Source organism: Bos mutus, chromosome 5 (assembly GCF_027580195.1).
Source record: "Bos mutus isolate GX-2022 chromosome 5, NWIPB_WYAK_1.1, whole genome shotgun sequence".
Lineage (NCBI taxonomy): Eukaryota > Metazoa > Chordata > Mammalia > Artiodactyla > Bovidae > Bos > Bos mutus.
This window is the reverse complement of record NC_091621.1, coordinates 86,655,571-86,677,963: the sequence shown is the minus strand read 5'-3', so window position 1 is coordinate 86,677,963 and position 22,393 is coordinate 86,655,571. Positions and strand designations below refer to the sequence as shown.

At 38.6% G+C, this 22,393-nt stretch overlaps 1 protein-coding gene across 1 annotated transcript; it reads right to left on the bottom strand.

The window, feature by feature from the left end:
* Nucleotides 1–458: 458 nt before the first annotated feature.
* CMAS (cytidine monophosphate N-acetylneuraminic acid synthetase) lies at nucleotides 459–16,468 on the bottom strand. The gene is made up of 8 exons (XM_005893235.3): nucleotides 16,109–16,468; nucleotides 8,976–9,118; nucleotides 8,662–8,817; nucleotides 6,022–6,155; nucleotides 4,182–4,276; nucleotides 3,634–3,805; nucleotides 2,350–2,503; nucleotides 459–1,285 (listed from the first exon to the last, which is right to left on the bottom strand). The coding sequence occupies exons 1-8, from the start codon at nucleotides 16,366–16,368 to the stop codon at nucleotides 1,095–1,097; spliced, it is 1,305 nt and encodes a 434-aa protein (XP_005893297.1). The 5' UTR covers nucleotides 16,369–16,468; the 3' UTR covers nucleotides 459–1,094.
* Nucleotides 16,469–22,393: the final 5,925 nt, after the last annotated feature.

Genomic DNA, 22,393 nt, shown 5'->3' with positions numbered 1-22,393 from the left:
GAACAAGAATAGGGGTAAGAACCTTTGGGAATGTGCAAATTTAAGGGGACTGGAGAAAAGAAGTTGCTGTGGGAAAGCAAGAAAGATGGGAGTAAAGCCAGGACAAAATGTAATGGAAATTAACGTAGAACAGGATCCTTTTTTATTCTAACTTATGTCTGGCGTATAGGGGCAGTCTTTGAACTGAAGATTCACTCAGCCCTGACAGAAAAACAACTTCCTATATAGCACAGTATGAGTGGCCTGCTTCTTGCTAGAGTTTTACATGAACTCTCTTTATAGTGGAAATAGATGAAAATGTTCCACAGGAAATGGTTAGTGTTTATTAGGTAAGGGTCCACATTTATGAGCTAATGCCCCATTCTTGGAATCTAACCAGGAAGGAGAGTGATTTGTGGTGGTTGTAAAATTGTAATAACAGCCAAATATAGTATACAAAATCACCATGACCTCAGAGGTAATTGCAAATGATTTACTAGAAATCAATATTTAACCTTGACAATATACAAATTTATGCAGACATCTCTATCTGTATGTATATGCTATATGTATCCATATATGAAGTACAACAGGATGCTCTACAGCTGGTATTTGGTGGCTTGTTTCTTATGCCAATTGCACTGTCAGTGTTTAAAGGAAACAGGGCAATGTTTGGTAAATCTCTTCTAAAACAAGGCAGTTTTCATCAAGTTTGTGAAATGTAATTTTATTAATAGAAGGGCATGTCTTACCAGACAAACTATCCCCAAATAAATAAAGTTTCAGCATCATTAAAAGCACACAAACACACAACTTTACAGAGTACAATACAAAGTCAATTTTGATGATGTTCTTACTTGCATTGACTAAAAATCTGAGAAAGACTGTAATCAACCAACCTCTAAATAATGATTCTGCATAAAGAGGAAAAGTAGAGCACAGTTATTTCATAGAAGGTTTCAGAGTGAGAGTCTGAGTGCTTTAAAAGGTATCAGATAGATCACAAATTAAATCACACTGTTAACATTACAGCATGGAATTGTAGTTAATCAAAAATAAAAGTTAAAATGGCTGACGAAGGCTGCAAATGTTCTTTTCCAACATAACACTACTTTCTATTTTTGGCATGAATTGATAACCTTTTCCATGAGTAGGAAAATGTGCTCTGCAAACTCTCGGAGGGCACCTCGGCCTCCACTGCTTTTGCAAATATATCCAACAGCCTTCTGGGCAGCGGCACAGGCGTCAGCAGGCACGCCGCTGAGGCCCACTTTCTTCAAGCACTCCTCATCAGACACTTCATTTCCTATCAAGTTGAAGAAACACTGGTTGAATATTTAAAGAGATAAGGAATATTCTTTCTAAATAATGCAAAGAGCAGTCAATAAACAGTTCTGGCAACTTCAGACACTGCATATAAGAATGCTACAGATTGGATGGAACAAAATGAGTTCAAGTATTTCTATGAAGAGTAAATACTTAAGGTCTAGTGTTTTTTCTTAAGCAATTCAACATAAATGCTTATCAATTAGAGGAGAGTGGAGTATCCTCTCTGTGTGCCATGCCTATCACAGGGACTAGAAATTCTACATATAAATTATAATTAGTTAAACTTTTTTATGAAGGAAAATTTCCAATAAGCAAGAACCCCAAATTTATGTGGAATAATTATTAATGTTTTGCCTTATGTATCAATATTTTTATCCATTCCCTGCCAAGTTTTTTGAAGGAAAGGGAGAAGGAATTCCCAGACAACATACTTAAGCCATAAACACTTCACCATTTCCCTATAATAAATACATTTTTAAGAAGTGACACAATGCCATCCAACTAACAAAATCAACAGTAATTCCTTACTATCATCTAATAACCTAGTACATGCTCAAATATCCTCAGCTGTCTCAAAATTGTCTTTTTATAGTTGATTTATTTGAATCAGAAATCAAAAAAGGTCCACATATTACATTTTGTTGATTTACATCTTAAGTCTCCCTTTAACAGTTCTGATTTGTATGCTGCTTGATAAATAATTTCATCACACTGACCTAACTATATTCCTCCTCCCTGCCTTGCTTTTACTCTATCTCCCTCTCTTATCTTTCCTTTGATTGGATAAATTTCAGAAACTCTCAGGACCTAAAATTCACCATTCTGAATACAACTATTACTATAATATAGACCAAATATTACTAATAAAATGTTGGTTAAGAGTGTTTATTTTTAAATTTGTTCTACCTGTACCTACTGAAATTTTTAATTATTAAATGTATGGAAATTTGAATTGTTTTCAGTGAAAGATAATAAGTATTAAAGTATCTCTTTGCATAATTATGGCTTTCCATTATTATGGCTGAAAAGAAGGATACCAACCAAGATATGCTACTTCTTTCCAGCACAGGCCCATTTCTTTTCTCCATTCATCTACAACTGCAAGTTTATCTGGCACATTGACTTCCATTTTGCAATCCAGTTTTAAGGACGAGAGGGTCTGCTTTGAACAGGCCCTTTCTGAGATTAACCTCACCTAAAAAATAAAAGAGCAAAGTGAGAAAACAGACATCACTCACAATAAAATAATACCTTTTAAATAATACAAATCACAAGTGAGTAGTCCTTTGAAGGACTAATTAAGAAAAATCAACTAACTTCTTTTAAAATGATGAAGCTTTAGCAGATTTATTTCTAGTAGTCCAATAAAGGTGAAAGACTTCTCCACAATGAAAAGTAATCTATCTACAGGCAAAAAATAAAACATATATTGTCCGTTAGCAATCTAAGATTCCCCTATAACTCATTTTATTCAGAAGAAAGTCTGTAACTTGTCTTTCGACCTGCTCAGGAACACGTATTTAAGATCTCTAATGAACTATAAAAAATCATCTTAAACTTCATTTTTGAAAAAAAAAAAGAAAATACAAATAAGTATTGTTACTTTGAATTAAAATATTCAATTGTAAGAATCAGTTCAGTTCAGTTCACTCAGTCGTGTCTGACTCTTTACGACCCCATGGACTGCAGCACCTCAGGCCTCCCTGTCCATCACCAAATCCCGGAATTTATTCAAGCTCATGTCCATTGAGTTGGTGATGCCATCCAACCATCTCATCCTCTGTCATCCCCTTCTCCGGCCTTCAATCCCTCCCAGCATCAGGGTCTTTTCCAATGAGTCAGCTCTTCGCATGAGGTAGCCAAAGTATTGAAGTTTCAGCTTCAGCATCAGTCCTTCCAATGAATATTCAGTACTGATTTCCTTTAGGATGGACTGGTTGGATCTCCTTGCAGTCCAAGGGATCGCAATAAGAAGCTACATTTTTTTTAAAAAAAGATCCATCTGACATTTGCTTTCTTCTAAATGCTGACACCTATTTTCTATGAAATCTTTCTGGTTGCAAGATCCTATGGGAAATATTAGGTAGCAACTATTTAAAACAGTATGTTCACATTCATTAAATAAACAAGAAATCTATTTGTTGATAGTTTCCTAATTCTACTCACCTAAAAGTAAAAACAGCATAATTTTCTAGGCATGTCAAAGCTAAATTTGAGACACTTTAACTGATAATACTAAAAATGTAAATCTCTTATTTCAGTCACATGTACCTTGACCCTATATCACAATCATGAAAGACATTGCTATGTTCAGGGGGCACATACCTCAATACCACTTTTCTTTAATAAACTTATCCCAATAGCATCTTTTACATCATAAGATATTATTTCTTTTTGGTCTCCTGATACATAAATGTGGCCATTGGTGAGACATCCATCAATATTGCAAACAAAAAGTTTTATCTCCTTCAGTTTCTCTTTGCCAAAATAACCGTATCTAAAAGAAACCAAAACAGACCTTTGAATCCAAGTGTGAAACTAATCACTCCCTCTCATCTGGCCAACACCAATAAACTGGATAGTTCATTCCCATCCAATTATTCAAACATTACCTTTTCAAGGTACGTCACACACTTCAGGTTACAGTGCAAGAACTTTAAGTGTGGTCCAACCAAACTATGTGGTTCTGAGTTACTGAGTCAGCCATCTATAGGCATATTTTATGTATATGTCTTTCTCACGTAAGCAAGATACTACAAGAGATTTTAAGATGTTTGGAGGATCAGAAATCTGTGTCTAAAAGTGAATTTAAATGGATCTACAAAAATAATTTGTTATGGTCTAGTGCAAAGGCTATGAGGTCTTGTTTTCACCTTAATACTCTTTGTTCGGCAATAGGCCAATCAATGTCCACATCGATGTCCACACTGTGCTCGGCTCTCATCTCGTAGTACGCCATCTTCCCACCCTAAACATATTACGAGTGCCATGAGGACTGTTGTCAACACGCATTCACGCTTACCAACAAATTTATTAAAATACAGAACGATGAATTCACTGCTACAGTACTAAGAAAAATGAACAACCCAGCAGTATCAGACATACAACAAGTAATTTCTTTTGGAGGGGAGAGCTTCATATATTCCACCGTGTAAAACAAGTAAATTTAACCCTTTTCAAATTCTACCTACATAGCGCAAGTTCCCATTTTTCAGAATTCTATTTTAACATTGGACAAGGGTAGAAATAATACATATCCTCCAGGGTTCTGACCACAAGGAATTTTCTGAGAATCCCTAGTTGTATTCCCTTTGTTCTGGTAGTCTCTCCCATCAACATCCAAAAGCAGTAGTATAAATATTTTTGGAACTTCTGTTCCTATTTGCAATAGGGGTCAGAGTGGGGAGGAAAAGGAACTGTAATATCTATTGCACAGAACTGATCCCTGAGGTACAGACAGGAGTCAACAACAACTGAATGGATCACATGTGGGCAAAAGTAAGAACAATGAGCGTCATGATCCTGGGGTATGCACAGGGCAAGAGGGTTGAGGCATTTCTTATGATTGTAATTATTGCAAGGTCAAGATCAATTACTAGAAATTTACATTTTTCACAGTTGTCAGTCTCTTTACAAATCTTGTTATAATGAGGAACTTCTATTTTTCCCCACACTTAGGAAAGGGTCAAATTACAGTCTCCCTTAGCAAAGAGCACAGGGAGAGTTGTACCTATAGATGTCAAATCTAATTTTCCTGAATGCTCAAACTTAACTGAACAGTTAGCCTATGGTATACCTACTGACCAGAAGACTGGAAAATTTCTTCCCCTTAGAGAATGAGTCACATTAGAATTTTTACTATAAACAGTAGAGTTTTGGGGTTTTAAAATGCTATTTTTTGAGTAACACAAGGATCTGAATTAAAATCCTAACAATGCCATTTACAACTTGTTTTTGCTTTGAGCCAATGACTTCATTTTTCAGAGCTGCCATTTCCTCCTCTGAAACAAAACTAGGAACATGCACTTTATTTCATTATGAGATAACCTATGTAGTATTTCATATAATCAACAGTAGGTGTTGAATCAACAATACAATAACTAAAATGAATAAATAGTATATAATCATGTAAGCTCTAAAGCTGAGAGAGGCATCCAACCCACTTATTGTAAAGTGAGAGCACTTATTGTAAAAGGAGAGCACTAAGATTCAGAACAGATAAAATGATATATTCAAGGTTAAATAGTTACAGATAGAGATATTACTATAATCTGGTTTTCCTGATGCCTAGGTTGGTGCTCTTTTACCTCTACTATACTGCTGCTTTTTTTTTTTTTTTTTGTCTCTTTTAAAAGCAGTAAAGATTATTCAACTGTACAACCACAACTTGACAATAATACAACCATGGATTAAAAACAGAGTTTTGAATGAAACAATATGAATACCACAACATACGTAGAATACTCAATAGTTGATTTCTTATCTGAATGTTAGAATTGTAGCAGAATCCCTTGCATATTTACTGAATGTATCCCAGATCGGTTTGGGGTAAGTGTGCCAAATAAATACCTCGGATGATAAATCTTATCAGTTACTCCTTTTCCTCTAGGGGTTGATACTTTCCTTTATGAACTGTGCCATACTTTTTTCTTAGAACTCAAAGTACGTACACAAAAGGGTTTAAAAGATTTTTTGCAAAACAAGAGCACAAACCTGTAAGTAACCCATCTCTATCAAATGTCTTTTAGCAAAATAAAATGAGCCATTTTCATATAATTCTCCATCCCAGTCTTGCCGGCGAGGTCGTTTAGCTGGATTCAAATTCAGAGGCTCAGTCATTTCACGAACTAAAGGCAAAAAGCTACAATAAATCCCAGGTGCTCTGAACACTGAAATAGTTCATTCAGTAATTTTTTTTAAAAAGCAAACAAAAATAAACTCAGAACGTAGAATATTTCTGTTTCTAAATAAACAATTTAGAAGATTTTTTTAAAGGAACAAAACCTCTGATAACAACTCTCAGATGACGTATCTGATAATAATTCTGATAAATAATTCTGATGATTTATCTTAGCTCTTCAATAATAATAATAAGAGGAAAATAAAGTATCTTATGGAGAAATCCTGAATAATTAAGGTTTTAAGGGATTCATACATATATAACACTTTGGGAGGACATAAAAGCAACCTTAGTTGCCAAAGAACTGAACTTGTCATAAAATACTATATTCAATATATGAGCCCTTTAAATCTATTGCACACTATGTGCTTCTATAGAAATACAATGTGTGTGTTATTTATCTAATGTGGTTGAGAAACTACATTTATGGAATTACTGAAAAATGACTATTTCCTCATTAAATTATTGAACCTTACATATTGATGGGAAATGCTTATATAATGTATGATACATTCTTACCAGTAATTTAAAAAATACTAATATAAAATATATATAACAATAAATTATGTTTATTATCATTAGTAATAATGAAGGCCAAACAACACCAACATTAATTACACCATGATATAATAAATGAAGCCTTTCTATTAAAGGTCCTATAGTGTTTTTCTCCACTGAATCTTCACATGGGATTCAAAGGCTGTTCCTGAAGTCCCCGGATGACACGCTCCCATAGTATCCTTATACTTTTCTCTTTAGGCCCGAACTGTCCTAGTAAATTTGTATCTCGTACACAGTTTATAGTTATTATGTATTTAATAACATTACTGATACTTAAAATGCTGACATCATTAGACCATACACTCTGTAAGCAATAAGTCCCAGCAGTCAGATCCAAGCATGCACAGAGGAGACACCTGACAAATACATTAATACTTGCTTAATTCTAAAGTGAAAAACTTGTGACATCTGACTATGTCAGAGAGTATATATTACAGTACTGTTCTTAATGGTTGTAAAGTATTTGATTTTATAGATAATCAAGTTTTGCAGGGTATTTAAGTGGATTTTTTCTCTCCATTATTGGCATATTTCTCTATAATTTCTTTCCTAGAAATGCAACCTGGGTGGGGGGGGCGGTGACAGGGTCAAACCTATGTACATTTTATTAATAGCATAGTATAGTACATATTGGAATTCCCTTGCCTTTTCACTAAACTTCACAAATTTGTATTTGTCGACATGTATAGATATTTTCTAACCCTTTTTAACTTTAATAATATAAAACTTAATCATATAAAGCTCAACATTCAGTTTAACACTGGGTTTCCTTAACTTATTCAAAAGTGTGCTTTTCAAGCTTTAATTCTTCCTATATTTTATTTTTGATATTTAGTGGTGGTGGTTTAGTCACTAAGTCGTGTATGACTCTTGCGACCCCATGGACTGCAGCCTGCCAGGCTCCTCTGTCCATGGTATTCTCCAAGCAAGAATACTCGAGTGGGTTGCCATTTCCTTCTCTAGGGGATCTTCCTAACCCAGGAATTGAACCTGGGTCTCCTGCATTGCTGGCAGATTCTTTACCGACTGAGCTACAAGGGAAGCCCCTTGATATTTAGTGAATAAGTTCAAAATATTATATAAATAAAAAAATGAATTTGCTACAGAGAAGATACTCAATAATTGTTTATTGAATGAAATCAATAAACTAGTCATTGATATATTTTGTTAGTTTTGATGACATTCACATTTAGAGACTGAAAATCATTTTCTGCCTGTAACTTTATCTTCTTATCTTAATCGCTCTTCTGTGGACCATCTCCATTTTTACTGCATCTTCCTTACTATCTCCTTTAAATCAAACATAGGTTAGACACAATTGGCCCAGTTTTCCTACACTCAACAAACATCAGGACTGAATAGAAACCATACTGCCTTTCTTCGTGTATGTTTCATTTACCTATTTGTTGGTAATTCTATTCTTTTGTGACATATTTTGCTAGTTTGTCTGGAGAGAAATAAGGCTCTAACTAAATGTTACAGTACTCTTGCTGTAAGAAGTTGTGAACTTTGCGAAGCAATTCTAGATTCATTCTTGAGGTTCTCCAGAACTTTTTGGTGGAAGACTTCTATTCCCACCATTCTATATGATTCATAGGTAGAACAACACAAAAGTATCTGCTCTAGAAAAATGGCATATTTGCCTCAAAATACAAATAGAGGGTTAAAATAATCCTTTGTAAAAAGAAAGAGAATTAATTTGGTTTCCATTGTTTTGTCTCAACAATCCCAAGATTTAGAACTGATTATAAATGTTATTATCAACTACAGTGATAAAAGTCCCACGTTCTATTTTACTGCTCCCTTTTTAACTCTCCCACTCCTAAAGACTTTTTACATAAGAAAAATTAATTCTCCATAAGATGAGCTAAAATAAAAATACAACAGATTACCTCCTTTCTGAATTTCACCCCATCGAAACTGATGCCGTCTCACAACAGAGAAAACAGAATCGTATCCTTCTTCTCGAATCATTTCTGCAACTTTTTGAAGATCAGTAGGATGTAAACACGGAGAAGTAGCTTGAATATTTCCTACAATGTCAACCTCTTAAAAAGACAAGACAAATGAAAAGATCATCAAAATGAAGTTCTTTGCAAGCAAGTAATACTAAGATCTAAATTCAAATGTTAAACAAGTCTTGTGAAATGAGTAACAAGTTGGAAATTACATAAAATTTTGAATAAACTATTAGTCAAATTCATACCATTGTGATAATTAAGAAATTCTATGATGGCATCTAGTGAGGTAGAACTGTCTTTTGAAGCTTCAGAACTTCTTCGATGAACTTGTGCACCAAACTGTTTGGCCACATTCTCAATTTCATCATGGTCTGTTGAAACCCATATACTGTAGAGATATTAAAAAAAAAAAAATTAAAGATAAAAAGGAGCTCTGCAACCCCCAAAATACAGCTTACATGTTAGAATAGTTTTTGTACCATCAAAATAATGTTACAGATTCAAAGCAACATAAAATTTAAAGAAAAATAAAGAATTTTCTATGGAAACCACATTTTTAACTGCTTCAATTATAAATGTGGTCCCAGATGTAATATTTATATTTATATTATATACATTTATATACATATTATTTACACAGCCCTAGATATCATTTATAAAATTAGAAAAAATTGATATTTTTAAGGCTAATGGTTTATTAAAAATACTAGTAACACTGGAAGTTCAAATCTAAAGGAAATAAAGAAGACACTATTTCTTTTTTCCCATCAAAATCCAAAACATTGTATAGTTAATATGTCTGCTGAGGGAAAAAAATGGGCGTGGCATAGCCAAATCACAAGGCTGAGTTTCAAGCTTAGTAAAGACTTATATGCCCAAAACAGTCAGACAAGCCAACTCTTTTTTGGCCGGGACGGGGGCAACTAACAATGGGTACATAAATATATGAACACAGAATCAACTGGGTGAAGCCACCAATAACAATCAAAGTCATGGAGAACATGACTTGACTGGCTCAGGAGAGCTTAGTGTAACAGCTCTATTAACCACACCTTACATAGCTGACCTTTTGCACTTTATAAGATGATGACTCACAGTAAAATATAAAAGATTATTTAGGGGATGCATACTAGTCTCTACTGAAGTTTTCTTAACCTTTATAAATTTCCATTGCTAGAAACAGAATGTTTTACTCTAGCCACAATACTTTTAGACTGACATTCCACAAAGACATCTGAATGACTTCTTCGGTATATGCACAGGCAGTTGATCCTTAACCAACACAGGTTTGAACCACGTTAATTTTTTTCAATAAATGTATGGGAAAAATTTAAGGAGATTTGCCAACAGTGTGAACAAAATTACAAACTGTGCAGCCTAGTACTATCAGAAAAAATAAAGTTAGGTGTGCCATGAATACATAAAACATATGTAGATAATTGGTTTCCCTGGTGGCTCAGATAGTAAAGAATGTGCTCACAACGCAGGAGACCTGGGTTTGATCCCTGGGTCAGGAAGATCCCCTGAAGTAGGAAATGGCAACCCACTCTAGTATGCTTGACTGGAGAATTCTGTGGACAGAGAAGCCTGGCAGGCTACAGTCCATGGGGTCGCAAAGAGTAGACACGACTGTCTTTCACTTTACTTTCATGTAGATAATACATGACAATACAACACTTTCACTTTACTTTCATGTAGATAAATAATAGTCTACCCTCACATAGGTATAAGATGACTGATACTTAATATAAAGTTAATAATGTTGTACTTTTGGCTTTTAAAAAATGGAACAACATTTCTGACACTGCATTATGAATATGACTGTAATACTGTATACCATAAAATTTTTATAATGATTCATTCATCAGTGTGTGTGGGCTAGGCTACCATGAAGCAATCATAGTGATTAAAATAGACCACCATTATTGTGTTTACTTGCTAAGTCCTGTCCAACTCTTTGTGACCCCATGGACTGTCGCCTGCCAGACAATTCTGTCCACAGGATTTCCCAGGCAAGAATATTGGAGCAGGTTGCCATTTCCTTCTCCAAGGATCTTTCTGACCCAGGGACTGAACCCTAGTCTCCAGCATTAGCAGCTGGGTTCTTTACCACTGAGCCACCAGGGAAGCCCTAGACTACCACAAAGCAATCAGATAGCTGCTTCTTTGTTATCAATGCCTGAACCATTATACCTGTAGATAAATATGAATTTCTTTTTCACAATACTTTTCATTTTTGATGTTCAGTGTTAGTAATATATATAACATCTATAGTGTTTTGTATCATATAAGACAATATTGATGTAGGTAGTGACAGATGATCCATCTTATAAACAAAGTAAAATTATGATATCTATATAGCTAAGTACAGTAAATGTATTTTGTCTTCCTTATGATTTCCTTGATAACATTTTCTTTTCTCTAGCTTACTTTACTGTAACATACTATATAATAAATATATAAAATGTGTTAATAAATAATGAAAATAAATAAAACTAAATAAGGCATAATGTGTCTCAGATATAGAGAACTAGTGGTTACCAGTGGGGAGAGAGAAAGGGGGAGGGCCAATATAGGGGTGAGTGAGTGAGAGAGAGAAGTCACTCAGTCGTGTCCAACTCTTTGCGAACCCATGGACTATAGCCTAACCAGGTTCCTCTGTCCATAGGATTTTCCAGGTAAGAATACTGGACTGGGTTGCCATTTCCTTCTCCAGGAGATCTTCCCAACCCAGGGAATGAACCCAGGTCTCCTGCCTTGCAGGCAGATGCTTTACCGTCTAAGCCACCAGGGAATACAGGGGTAGAGAGAAAAAAATGAGATTACATGAAATCATGTGTGTAAAACTTTTGAAAAATGTAAAGCACTACAGAATTTAAAGAATTTTTCCTTCAATTAAAAAAAAATGTAAAAAGTAGGATGCTCAGTTGTGTCTGACTCTTTACAACCCCATGAACTGTAGCCTGCCAGGCTCCGCTATCCGTGGAATTCTCCAGGCAAGAATACTGGAGTGGGTAGCCATGCCCTTCTCCAGGGGATATTCCCTTCTCCGGGGGATCTTCCCAACCCTGGGATCAAACCCAGGTCTCCTCCATTGCTGGCAGATTCTTTATCATCTGAGCCATCAGGAAAGCCCTAAATTTAAAAAAAAAAATGTGTTTATGATATTAGGAAGGCTTTGGTCAACAGTAGGCTACTAGTAGTTAAGTTCTGGGAGATCAAAAGCTGATCTGGGACTTCTGACTGCCCTGGCTGAGGAGGGGAGCTGGCACCCCAATTCTCATATTTTTTAAGGGTCAACTGTATTTTTCACCCCTTTCATTCAACATCTACTGAATGAAAGAGAAACTTCATGTTTCAAACATCTATGCTCAATTGTCAAGAGTGAAAAGAAAGAAACTAAAGAAAGATTTCTAACAGCTCTAGATTTAAGAAATTCCCTTTACTATTGGCAGAAGGAAGATTTAAATCTAAAGATAAAGTCAATAAACCCCCACCCTGCCCCCTAATTTTTTTCAGAGGAAGCCTAATAAACAAGATGAGCTACTGGCTAGAAGTCAAGTGTGTCATATCTACTCGTGTCATTCTGCAAAAGGCAGAACACAGAAGCCCTCATTTCCCTCCACTGCAAAATATAAAAGTTTTGGGATAAGTTTTTTACTGGAAAATGTCACAAAGGTATACAACAAACTGAAATACCAATTAAAACTCAGTAAATTTTTTAAAGAGAGGATAAAAGGAGGGTGGTGATGATAACAAAGTAAAAAGCAAACAGTAAAAGAGAGCAATCTTTTGACATCTAGTTAAATCACTAACTGAAATAAATTACTGAAGCCGTTTACTTTAATATCCTGATCTTTACTGTAATAAACATTCAACACCTCAGGATTCAGTGATCTTTTGGAAATGCTTAAACAGTAAATAAAAACAGAGGTTTGCCTATGTTTCTTCTTTCATTATTCATTGATTCCTTCTTTCATGATATGGAAATGACTCTTGACTGTGTAGTCTGTTTCAGGCCCTTCTCTGGACACCAGGGATACAAAATCCATTGACATGAGAAATTCTCAACCTATTAGTAGAAACAGAGAATGGCCAGGAAGCAATAACTGACCTTTCTATAACGCTTTACTTTTTACAAAGTATTTTTATAGTGCCTGCTACATAACAGGTGCTCAATATATACTTGCTGAATGAATGAAACAGTAAACGGTTAAGAGCATGGACTCTGAAGGAAGGACTTCAAGTCTCGGCTCTACCACAAGCTAGTAGTATGACCCAAGGCCAAATCTCCCTAAGCCTAAATTTTCACTAAAACAGAGGTGACAATGACAGCAATTACCAAATATGGGTGTTATGACAAATCAATATAAACCACAATATAAAATAAATGTTTAGTAAGTAATAGCTATTGAAAATAATAGGAATGGTGATAAAGGAACAGTTGACAGTCTCATTTAATCCTTACACTAGCTCTGTTTGAAGGAAAACTGAAGTTTTGCTTTCAGACCTTCAAAGGTTCAAACGTTTAATTTATATGTATTATGTAAGGCAATGGCACTATGAATATGAAAACAGCATCCTACATGTACACTTAAAATACAATAGTCATTATTTATTACATCATCATAAGGAAGTCAATCATTTCCACTCAGCTAAGGGGCACCATTACATTAGCAAGTGCAAGAGAAAAGGATGAGCAAATGAACAAACAGACCTTTTTAATAAAATTTAAAATCAAGTATAAAGTAAACATCAAAGTGGAATGCCAATGGCTTTAGCCTCAAATGAAGTCATACTCCATCTAACAGGATGAACAGGAGTATCAACCATGATCCCTGTAACAGACACTTCAAATCAGAAACTGCCATTTCAAGGACAACACAGCCCAGGCCTTTCATTAATCATAAACCCATACCCTAAAAGTGAAACCAACACTTACGTTTATTTTTCACAAGTATATTAGGCAACATGTAAAAAAAATCGATGTACTCTAAGCTTTACTTACACAGCATTCAACTAGTGTTGAAAACCAAGCTCTTACAAACTCAGCTCTCACAATCACTTTTTACTAAATGAAAATAATATCTCAGCATTTTTTCTTGACTGTTAACTATGTAAGTTAACGGGCAAAGTTAGCAACCTTGAAAGTATTGTTAGCTTTGATTCTAAGCAGGCTAGAAACTCAATTAAGTCAAAATGATTTTGGACAAAGTAATCTCCAGGCCTGAAAAACAAATCGCATGAGCTACAGTTTTCTCCAATTCCTTCACAGGGTAGATAAGATTTTTTTGAAGAAAGTAGGTGAGAAGCAGGAAGGCTGCTCCATCCAAACTGACTGCAGCTTCAGAATAAGTCAATTAAATTCAAACCTACCTCTTTGGGGTGGTAGATTAGACCTCAAAGGGAAGAGAATGAATGGATAATTACAAGCTTCCTAAATTAACTGTTGAAGGAGGGTGTATAGGGGCTATCTGCCAGAAAGAAGGTAAATCCTCCTGGCAGCATTAAGCACTCCTTTTATGGGGCTGGAATCATCCTAAGAACTAGGCCTTTAAGCCGTTAGAAACCATGATGGAGTTTGGTTGACCACAGAGGCTTGGATAGAGTTGTTATGTGTAGAAAGTTTTGCAGTTTTCAGCAAAACCACCCCCATACCATAAAAGGGAGAGCCTTTTTGGCTCTTTCCTTTCTAGAGGAACCAAGAAATAGAGGATTATGGTGATCAAACGTATCATCCCCTTACTTTTTCTTAAAAATATGAATTACTACCTGATACAGTACACTATATATTAACTATCTTCTCCCTATTATAATGCCAGCTCCATCTATGGATGGACCCTATTGCTAAACTCCTGGTTAAGGACACATAACAGTGCCTGTCACATAGTAGGTAGTCAATAAATATTTGCAGAATGAATGAATCATTTTTGCTCTTAAATTTGTATCTCAAACACGCCCTACCTTTTTTTAGGTTAAGCCAGTTTGAAAGGGTCTTCTGACATATGCAATAGGAGTTGTAAAGGAGTTCTGTTTTCAATCTATTAAGAATGTGATTTTGATCTCTGGTTTATATCACAGAAATACGGTTTTACTACTTCACTACTAACTTGGATGCACCTTCTCTCTGTCCTTTTTTGTTTTCCAGTGTGTACCTTTTGTGAGGAGGTAAAAATGTCCCAAAGTCTGTGAGTCTCACAGGGAAAGAACCATGTCACATTCATCTTGTAATACCCTTGGATGTGTATGGCAGAAACTCAGTGTTTACCGAATTGAACTAAATCCCCAACTCTTTCCCTATCTCTCCTCTGCACACTTCCTGTTACATTACTGTTATTAATATCTTCTGCGTGCAGGCACCTATTCACCCAGCACCACCCAAGACTTCCTTTGGATAAAAACATCAAGAAAATTAGTAAATTTATACTATTTTGGTATCTCCTTTGTAAACACGTTCGATTAAATGAAAATCATTTGTCCATATATTAATGTATGTAATTAATATGCTCCAGAGACAGCCATCTCTTTAAAAACCAAAACTCGACAATCAAAAGGTGAAGATAATTTACTTTTCACGGGGAACAAATTCAAGCACAATTAGGCTGAAATTACCATGTGTAAATTCATTCTTGGCACAGAGTGCCTCCTCCCTTTTATGAATGACATAACTCCTGACTAACATGGCATATGGCCATGACTCTTAAATGATGCACAATTAAAACCGTCCTTAGGGCAAACGAGGTTCCAAAGGTATGCTCAAATCATTTAGAAGCATTTCATCGAACAGCCCCGCGGTACGCTGTCCCACTATCTCGCACCCAGGTACAAATGTGGGCAGCTTTCTAGATTGTGCTGACTCACAACAGGCTTAGAGTATTTTCCAAAGGTCAGGAAAGGATCTCCAAGCTGAGCTGGAAATGAGAAAAGCCTTGACACCCCACTCCATTTATGAACCTGACGCCTCCTTAATCGATCAGCACCAGGTGGGTAGCAGACGCTGAGCAACAGGGGAAAGCTAGTGGCCTCCGTCTAAAGGAGTTAATTATCGCAGATGTTTCACAAGGGTGGCCTCCTTGCCTTTACCCTGTGAGGTCAACCTGGGCAGCGCAGACTTTTGAAAAGAGGAAATCTCCCCTTTTACGGGTGTCATTCTCAAGGGCTGGGGCAGGAACTGTCCCAAGTTCATGGCTATTAGCAGTTACGGAACAAGGAAGAAACTGGAGCCCTGCCTCCCCCGCGGGCAGCCGGGGCCCAGGCACCCCGGATCTTGTGCACCCCTTCCGGGGGCCGCTACCACGGGGCCCTGGCCCCTCCGGCGGCCCGGCTCCCCCTCTCGACCCCCGCCCAGGCCGCGCCGCCCACTCTCGCACATGCGCACCTCTGGAAGACCCCCGAGTCCAGGGCCGCACGCAGGACCCAGCCAATGAGCGGGACCCCCGCCAGGTGCTTAATGTTCTTCAGGGGGATGCCCTTGCTGCCGCCCCGGGCCAGGATGAGGGCCGCCATATGCGGGGGCTTCTCCACCCCTCGGCCCTGGCCGCCTCGGGAGTTGCGCTGTAGCTTCGGCGGCCGGCCCCGAGAGGGTCGCCCCCGCGGGTTGGAGACGGAGGTGGCGGCCCCCTTCTCCACCGAGTCCATCTTCCTCCCACGCCTTCTCCCCAGCTTCTCCACATCCGGGAGCTCTTGTCTCGCCACCTCAGCTCGGCGCCGCCCGATCTCCCCGCCCGACTGCCCGCGGGGGTGGCTGTTCCCGGCCCCGCCCACCTCCGATCCCGCACCCTCGCGGGGCACGCCGGGAGTTGTAGTCCGCGGGTCGCTCGCAGGGCCAGTAGGCTCCGCCTTCGAGACCCCCAAGCCAAAGTCCGGCACGGAGAGCCTGGTCCTGACTGGAAGGAAGTGCAGCTTCTGCGGAGCTTGATATTGTATGGAGATTAATAAAATAGGCAACACGGGCAACAAATAGTTCTTCTGCTGAAGAATTTCCCCATTAGAAATTGTAGTGGGTTTCCCACATCACACCCTGATGCACCCTAACTCGAAACAATTTTCATTTAAAAATTTAAGTGTCTGTTTTTCGGCTGTGCTACCTACTCCTTGTTTCTAAGAGATGATCTCATTCGAATGTCCTCCAGGCCCTTTAAATTCAACATTTTAAAAACAGCTCTCCCTATGGGCTCAAACTGCTTCCATCTTTGCATTTTCTTTTTCTTTCTTTTTTTCCAATTGGGATATAATTGACATGTAACGTGTTCGTTTCAGGTGTCCAATGTAGTGATTCTGAGTTTGTGTATAGTGAGATATGATCACTACAATGTGAAAATGTCTGTCTGCATATTCTATCAACATCACCATCCACCTAGGTGGAAAAACTTGGAAGTCAACCTTGCTTAGTCCCTTCTAAGTCCAACAGACATCTGTGTGGTTTTGTTTGTTTGTTTTTGGACTACTGAAATCTTTTCCTTTCGGGTATTGTTAGCTCTCTTACCTGGTGGGCATTTCACACAAATCTTCAGCAGTGTTGCAGTGAATGTATGACCCAGGCTGATCAAAGTACCTCATCTTCCTGAGAACAGTTGTGGCCGGGAGACAGGAAAATGATCAAGCAGATCCCCCTCAAGTCCTTTCCAGAGACTCTGGGAAAGAAAGGATCTTTTTCTTGCTGAATATTTGGGTGCTAAGGACCCTCTAAACCTGAATCCTCAGGGGAGGATGAGGGAAGGGGGATGAGGAGAGTTTCTGATCTGAAATTGGGAGGCTTTTGTTCACATGGAGCAAAGCAAGGTCAAGCCACACAGGGAGAAGGGAAAAGCTCTTGAGCCAGCCGAAAGATTCAAAGGTGCATACAGACACACACACACACACTCATGTACACGCACACATATATCTTTTTTGTGTGATTTTTTAGAAAGAAATCTCCTACCTAACATACATTTTGCATTTTTCCACTTTTGCAAGCCTGTATCTGGAAGTAGAGAGTCTGCTTGTCTGTCCTAGGTGGAGGCTAGTCCACCCAGAATGAATGAAAGGTGGTGGTATTGCCTTTCCTTCTCCAGGAGTGACAGAAGGTCTGTGTGCTTCCCAGGTCTTGGCCCTTTCTGAAGGAGACAGAGTAAGCCTGTAGTGTTTTGAGTTCCAGACAGTCACTGGAAACTTCACATCTCATCTTTTTCCCTGTGAAGTAGCCCAGCCCTTCTAGGGTCTGGTTCTGGGAGAAGGTGCTGGATATGGGGAAGGATGACTATAAACAGATATCAATGCAGGGCCTGGAGAAGGGGCCAGGCCCCAGGAACCATCCTAGCACTACAGGCCACATGGTCATTTTGCCCTCAATGCACTGTCTCTTTGAATGGGACCTTCCCGGTTATTATGCTGAGAAACAGCAACACTGATTTTTTTGGCAACCATGTGAGGTTACCATGTGAAGTTAATGCTCACATGGTACTACTGCTTCTGACACGCAAAACCTCTTTTTCCTTCTCCACTCCAATAATGACCTTAGTTCCCACCGATAAGAAAGTTGCCATGCTCCACGGGCATTCCCTAGAGGCCTGTAAACCCTAGTGGACCATGGACATCTGAGTAGTTTAACTCCTCTGGCACGCTGGTGTCCTCCACACAGTGGCACCATTGTTTCTTATCAAAGGAGATTACTGCAATTTGCGTTAAAGCTATGAGACTGTGGACTCCTCCAGGAAAGGGACAGTTCCTTCTTTGTAATTGCATCTGCAACAGCGTGTGGTTTGCAGTATCTGCTTGGTATAGGCAGTGAACTCCATCTCATGTTACTTTTCCAGTCTTTGCCCACACATACTTTTGTATCCCTTTGCAGTCTTACGATAATAAAGCACCTTGTATTCTTTGCATTTTTACAGGGAGGTTTTGGTTAGACCTGACAGCTAGTTGATTCCTAATCTTGAGAAAGAAAGAGAGAAGTTCAGGAGGGGGTAGTCAAAGTGGAAGGTGATTATCTAGTTCACTATATGACAGTTTGATAATTTGTTTTCAATAAAATTAAGACCATATCATTTAATATATTTTTCTTGTGTATGGTCTATGGGCATAAAGTTTCGGGATCCCCTGGAGAAGGAAACGGCAACTCACTCCAGTATTCTTGCCTGGAAAATTCCATGGTCGGAGGAGCCTGGTGGGCTACAGTTCGTGGTATCACAGAGTCAGTTAAGACTGAGCACACACACAAACAAGATTGATAAATTCTAGCAATCTGCTGTACAACGTTGTATAACCTATAGTCAACAATCATGTATTGCACACTTAAAATTTAAGATGGCAGATGTATTCATAACACAATAAATGGAATTTTGAAAAAAGAGAAGGATAATGATTGTGCCAAGAAGAGGAAATGTTAGCTTGTCTTTGGGTTACTCTGAAGGAGTTAAAAATAAACTGCTCTCAAATCGAATATTCAGACTTGTCCTTTCTTTAAAGATGAGCGTGAAGTATATTGCTGCCAAAGAATAATTCATTTGTATTTATAGTGAAAGAACATATATTTGTAGTGCCTCTTGTTTTGTGATTCTGTATGTGAACAAACTCAACACACAGAGAAGTCATTTAATTCATTGATTTGCTGGCATTTATTGCATTCCAGAAGCCAGGCCTTGCGCGACACTTCAAGAATGCCAAAGCAACATGGCCAAGACACAGAACCTAGCGTTTTGATGGGGAAATAGGCAGACCTCAGTAGAGTGCAGTTTGTGCTTTGATAGAAATGCATGTGCTGGGGTAGGCAAAGAACAAGGGAGAAGTATTTAGACTAGAGTGAGTTTTTGTTGGCTAAGATGACTCGTGCAATACTGTTTAAGTGTAAGAATCTCTTCTAGGCTGAAGGAATAGTATTGGAGAAGTCATAGAAGAGCAAAACAGCTTCCCAATGAGAAACTGGGAAACTAGAAGTAGTTCACTATAATTTGAGCATATGACACAGGTGGGTTTGTGATAAAAGATGATAAGCTGCTGCTGCTGCTAAGTCACTTCAGTCGTGTCTGACTCTGTGTGACCCCATAGACGGTAGCCCACCAGGCTCCCCTGTCCCTGGGATTCTCCAGGCAAGAACACTAGAGTGGGTTGCCATTTCCTGAAGGGATCATATGGGCCAGATAACAGCACAAAAAGCTGTTAGGGGCCAGACCTTGTGGACATTATGAACATAAGACTCACTCCATTCTTTCAACAAATCATTACTGCATAACTACTGTGTGCCGGGTACATCGCCAGGCCCTGGAAATAGATGGAAGGTGCTGGAAAGTGCTCAATTTCTTGTATTGAGTGTATCCTAGAAGTATCGTGAATAGGATTTGTGTATCCTAGAAGTATAGTGTATCCTAGAAGTATAGTGAATAGGATTTGCTGACAGGTCAAATGAGGGGCGTGAGAGAAGAAGGAAGACAAAAGTGGTGGCAGGGTCTTTGGCCTCTGAGCATTAGCATTCTTTAATGTTGGTGAATCTCACCATCAAGTGGGTAGGAATGAAGCCACACCAAAGTCTGGATCTAGGGATCAGTCAGTCTCTGGTGATGTAAACGAGTCCCAACTCTGCAGAAAGTGCCCTACCCTTAGTATTTCTGGGAGTCCTTAAGAGTGTCTTACATGTGCCCATGAAAATTAAAGTCCTGGCTGTGACTTACAGTGACTGCAGTTGCTAGAGACCCACAGACTTACTTCTCTCTCTCGAGCTACAGCTAAGACTTTCTTACTGGTTTTTTAACACATGGATTTTTTTTTTTTTTTTTGAGTTGTAAATACTATATGTCTCTGTGTATGTGTATGCTGTTGTTTAGTTGCTCAGTCCAGCTCTTTGTAACCCTAGGTACTGAAGCCCTCTGGGCTCCTCTGTCCATGGGATTGTGCAGACAAGAATACTGGAGTGGGTTGCCATTTCCTTCTCCAGGGCATCTTCCCGATCCAGGGATTGAACCTGCATCTTCTACATTGGCAGGCAGATTCCTTACTGCTGGGCTACCAGGGAAGCTGGGACATAAATATAACAATATAAAATTGTATTGTATATAAAATTTTATATTCTTTTGTTGTTTGTATCATTACAGTATAAAGTCTTTAAACTTTCTGTTAGAAGTTATTTAAAATTACTTTCAATGAACAGACCATACTTTATTTAGCAATTCCTTATTGTTGGACATTTTTATGTAAGGTAATAATCCCTAATAAATTTGTGTATAAATTTGTAATGATGTAGGCAATAGTTTCTGGAATAGATTTCTATAAATGAAATTACCCAATTAAAATGTATCTTCGTTTGAATCCAAATTAAGATTCAGTGCTTTATCTGGGTAGGTTGGCCACATTACTATTCATGTATAAGTTATCTCTTGCCACACAATAAATTACCTTAAAACTTAGCAGCTTAAATGAACAGACATTTCTATTTCACAGTTTCTGAGGCTCAATTCAGTTCAGTTCAGTCGCTCAGTTGTGTCCGACTCTTTACGACCCCATGAATCGCAGCACGCCAGGCCTCCCTGTCCATCACCAACTCCCGGAGTTCACTCACGTCCATCGAGTCAGAGATGCCATCCAGCCATCTCATCCTCTGTTGTCCCCTTCTCCTCCTGCCCCCAATCCCTCCAAGCATCAGAGTCTTTTCCAATGAGTCAACTCTTCGCATGAGGTGGCCAAAGTACTGGAGTTTCAGCTTCAGCATCATTCCTTCCAAAGAAATCCCAGGGCTGATCTCCTTCAGAATGGACTGGTTGGATCTCCTTGCAGTCCAAGGGACTCTCAAGAGTCTTCTCCAACACCACAGTTCAAAAGCATCAATTCTTCAGCGTTCAGCCTTCTTCACAGTCCAACTCTCACATCCATACATGACCACAGGAAAAACCATAGCCTTGACTAGACGGACCTTTGTTGGCAAAGTAATGTCTCTGCTTTTCAATATGCTATCTAGGTTGATCATAACTTTTCTTCCAAGGAGTAAGAGTCTTTTCATCTCATGGCTGCAGTCAGCATCTGCAGTGATTTTGGAGCCCCCAAAAATAAAGTCTGACACTGTTTCCACTGTTTCCCCATCTATTTCCCATGAAGTGATGGGACCGGATGCCATGATCTTCGTTTTCTAAATGTTGAGCTTTAAGCCAACTTTTTCACTCTCCACTTTCACTTTCATCAAGAGCCTTTTTAGTTCCTCTTCACTTTCTGTCATAAGGGTGGTGTCATCTGTATATCTGCCATTGCGGGAGACTTAAGGGAGACATAAGAGAGGCTGGTTCGATTCCTGGGTTGGGACCCTATGGATTGTGTCCCAGCAAGCTCCTCTGTCCATGGGATTCTCCAGTCAAGAATATTGGAGTCAGTTGCCATGCCCTCCTCTGGGGATCTTCCCACCTAGGGATCGCACCCGCATTTCTTATGTCTCCTGCATTGGCAGGCAGGTTCTTTACCATTAGCACCACCTAGGAAGCCCGAATACTCTGTCCATGGGATTCTCCAGGCAAGAATACTGGGGTGGGTTGCCATTTCCTTCTCCCAGGGATCTTACCAACCCAGGGATCGAACCCAGGTCTCCTGCATTGCAGGCAGCTTCTTTACCAACTGAGATGTGAGGGAAGCCCAAAGACTAGATTGATAGCCCCAGATAGACAATAGATCTGGTAGAATTTTTTTTACAGCCCACGAGAGAGTCCTA

Coding starts and splice junctions, on each gene's coding strand:
- CMAS (XM_005893235.3), bottom strand. CDS start 16,368: ATGGACTCGGTGGAGAAGGGGGCCGCCACCTCCGTCTCCAACCCGCGG. Junction 8,818..8,975: donor ATTTCTTAATTATCACAATG/GTATGAATTTGA, acceptor TGTCTTTTTAAG/AGGTTGACATTGTAGGAAAT. Junction 3,806..4,181: donor GCCGAACAAAGAGTATTAAG/GTGAAAACAAGA, acceptor GGTTTCTTTTAG/ATACGGTTATTTTGGCAAAG.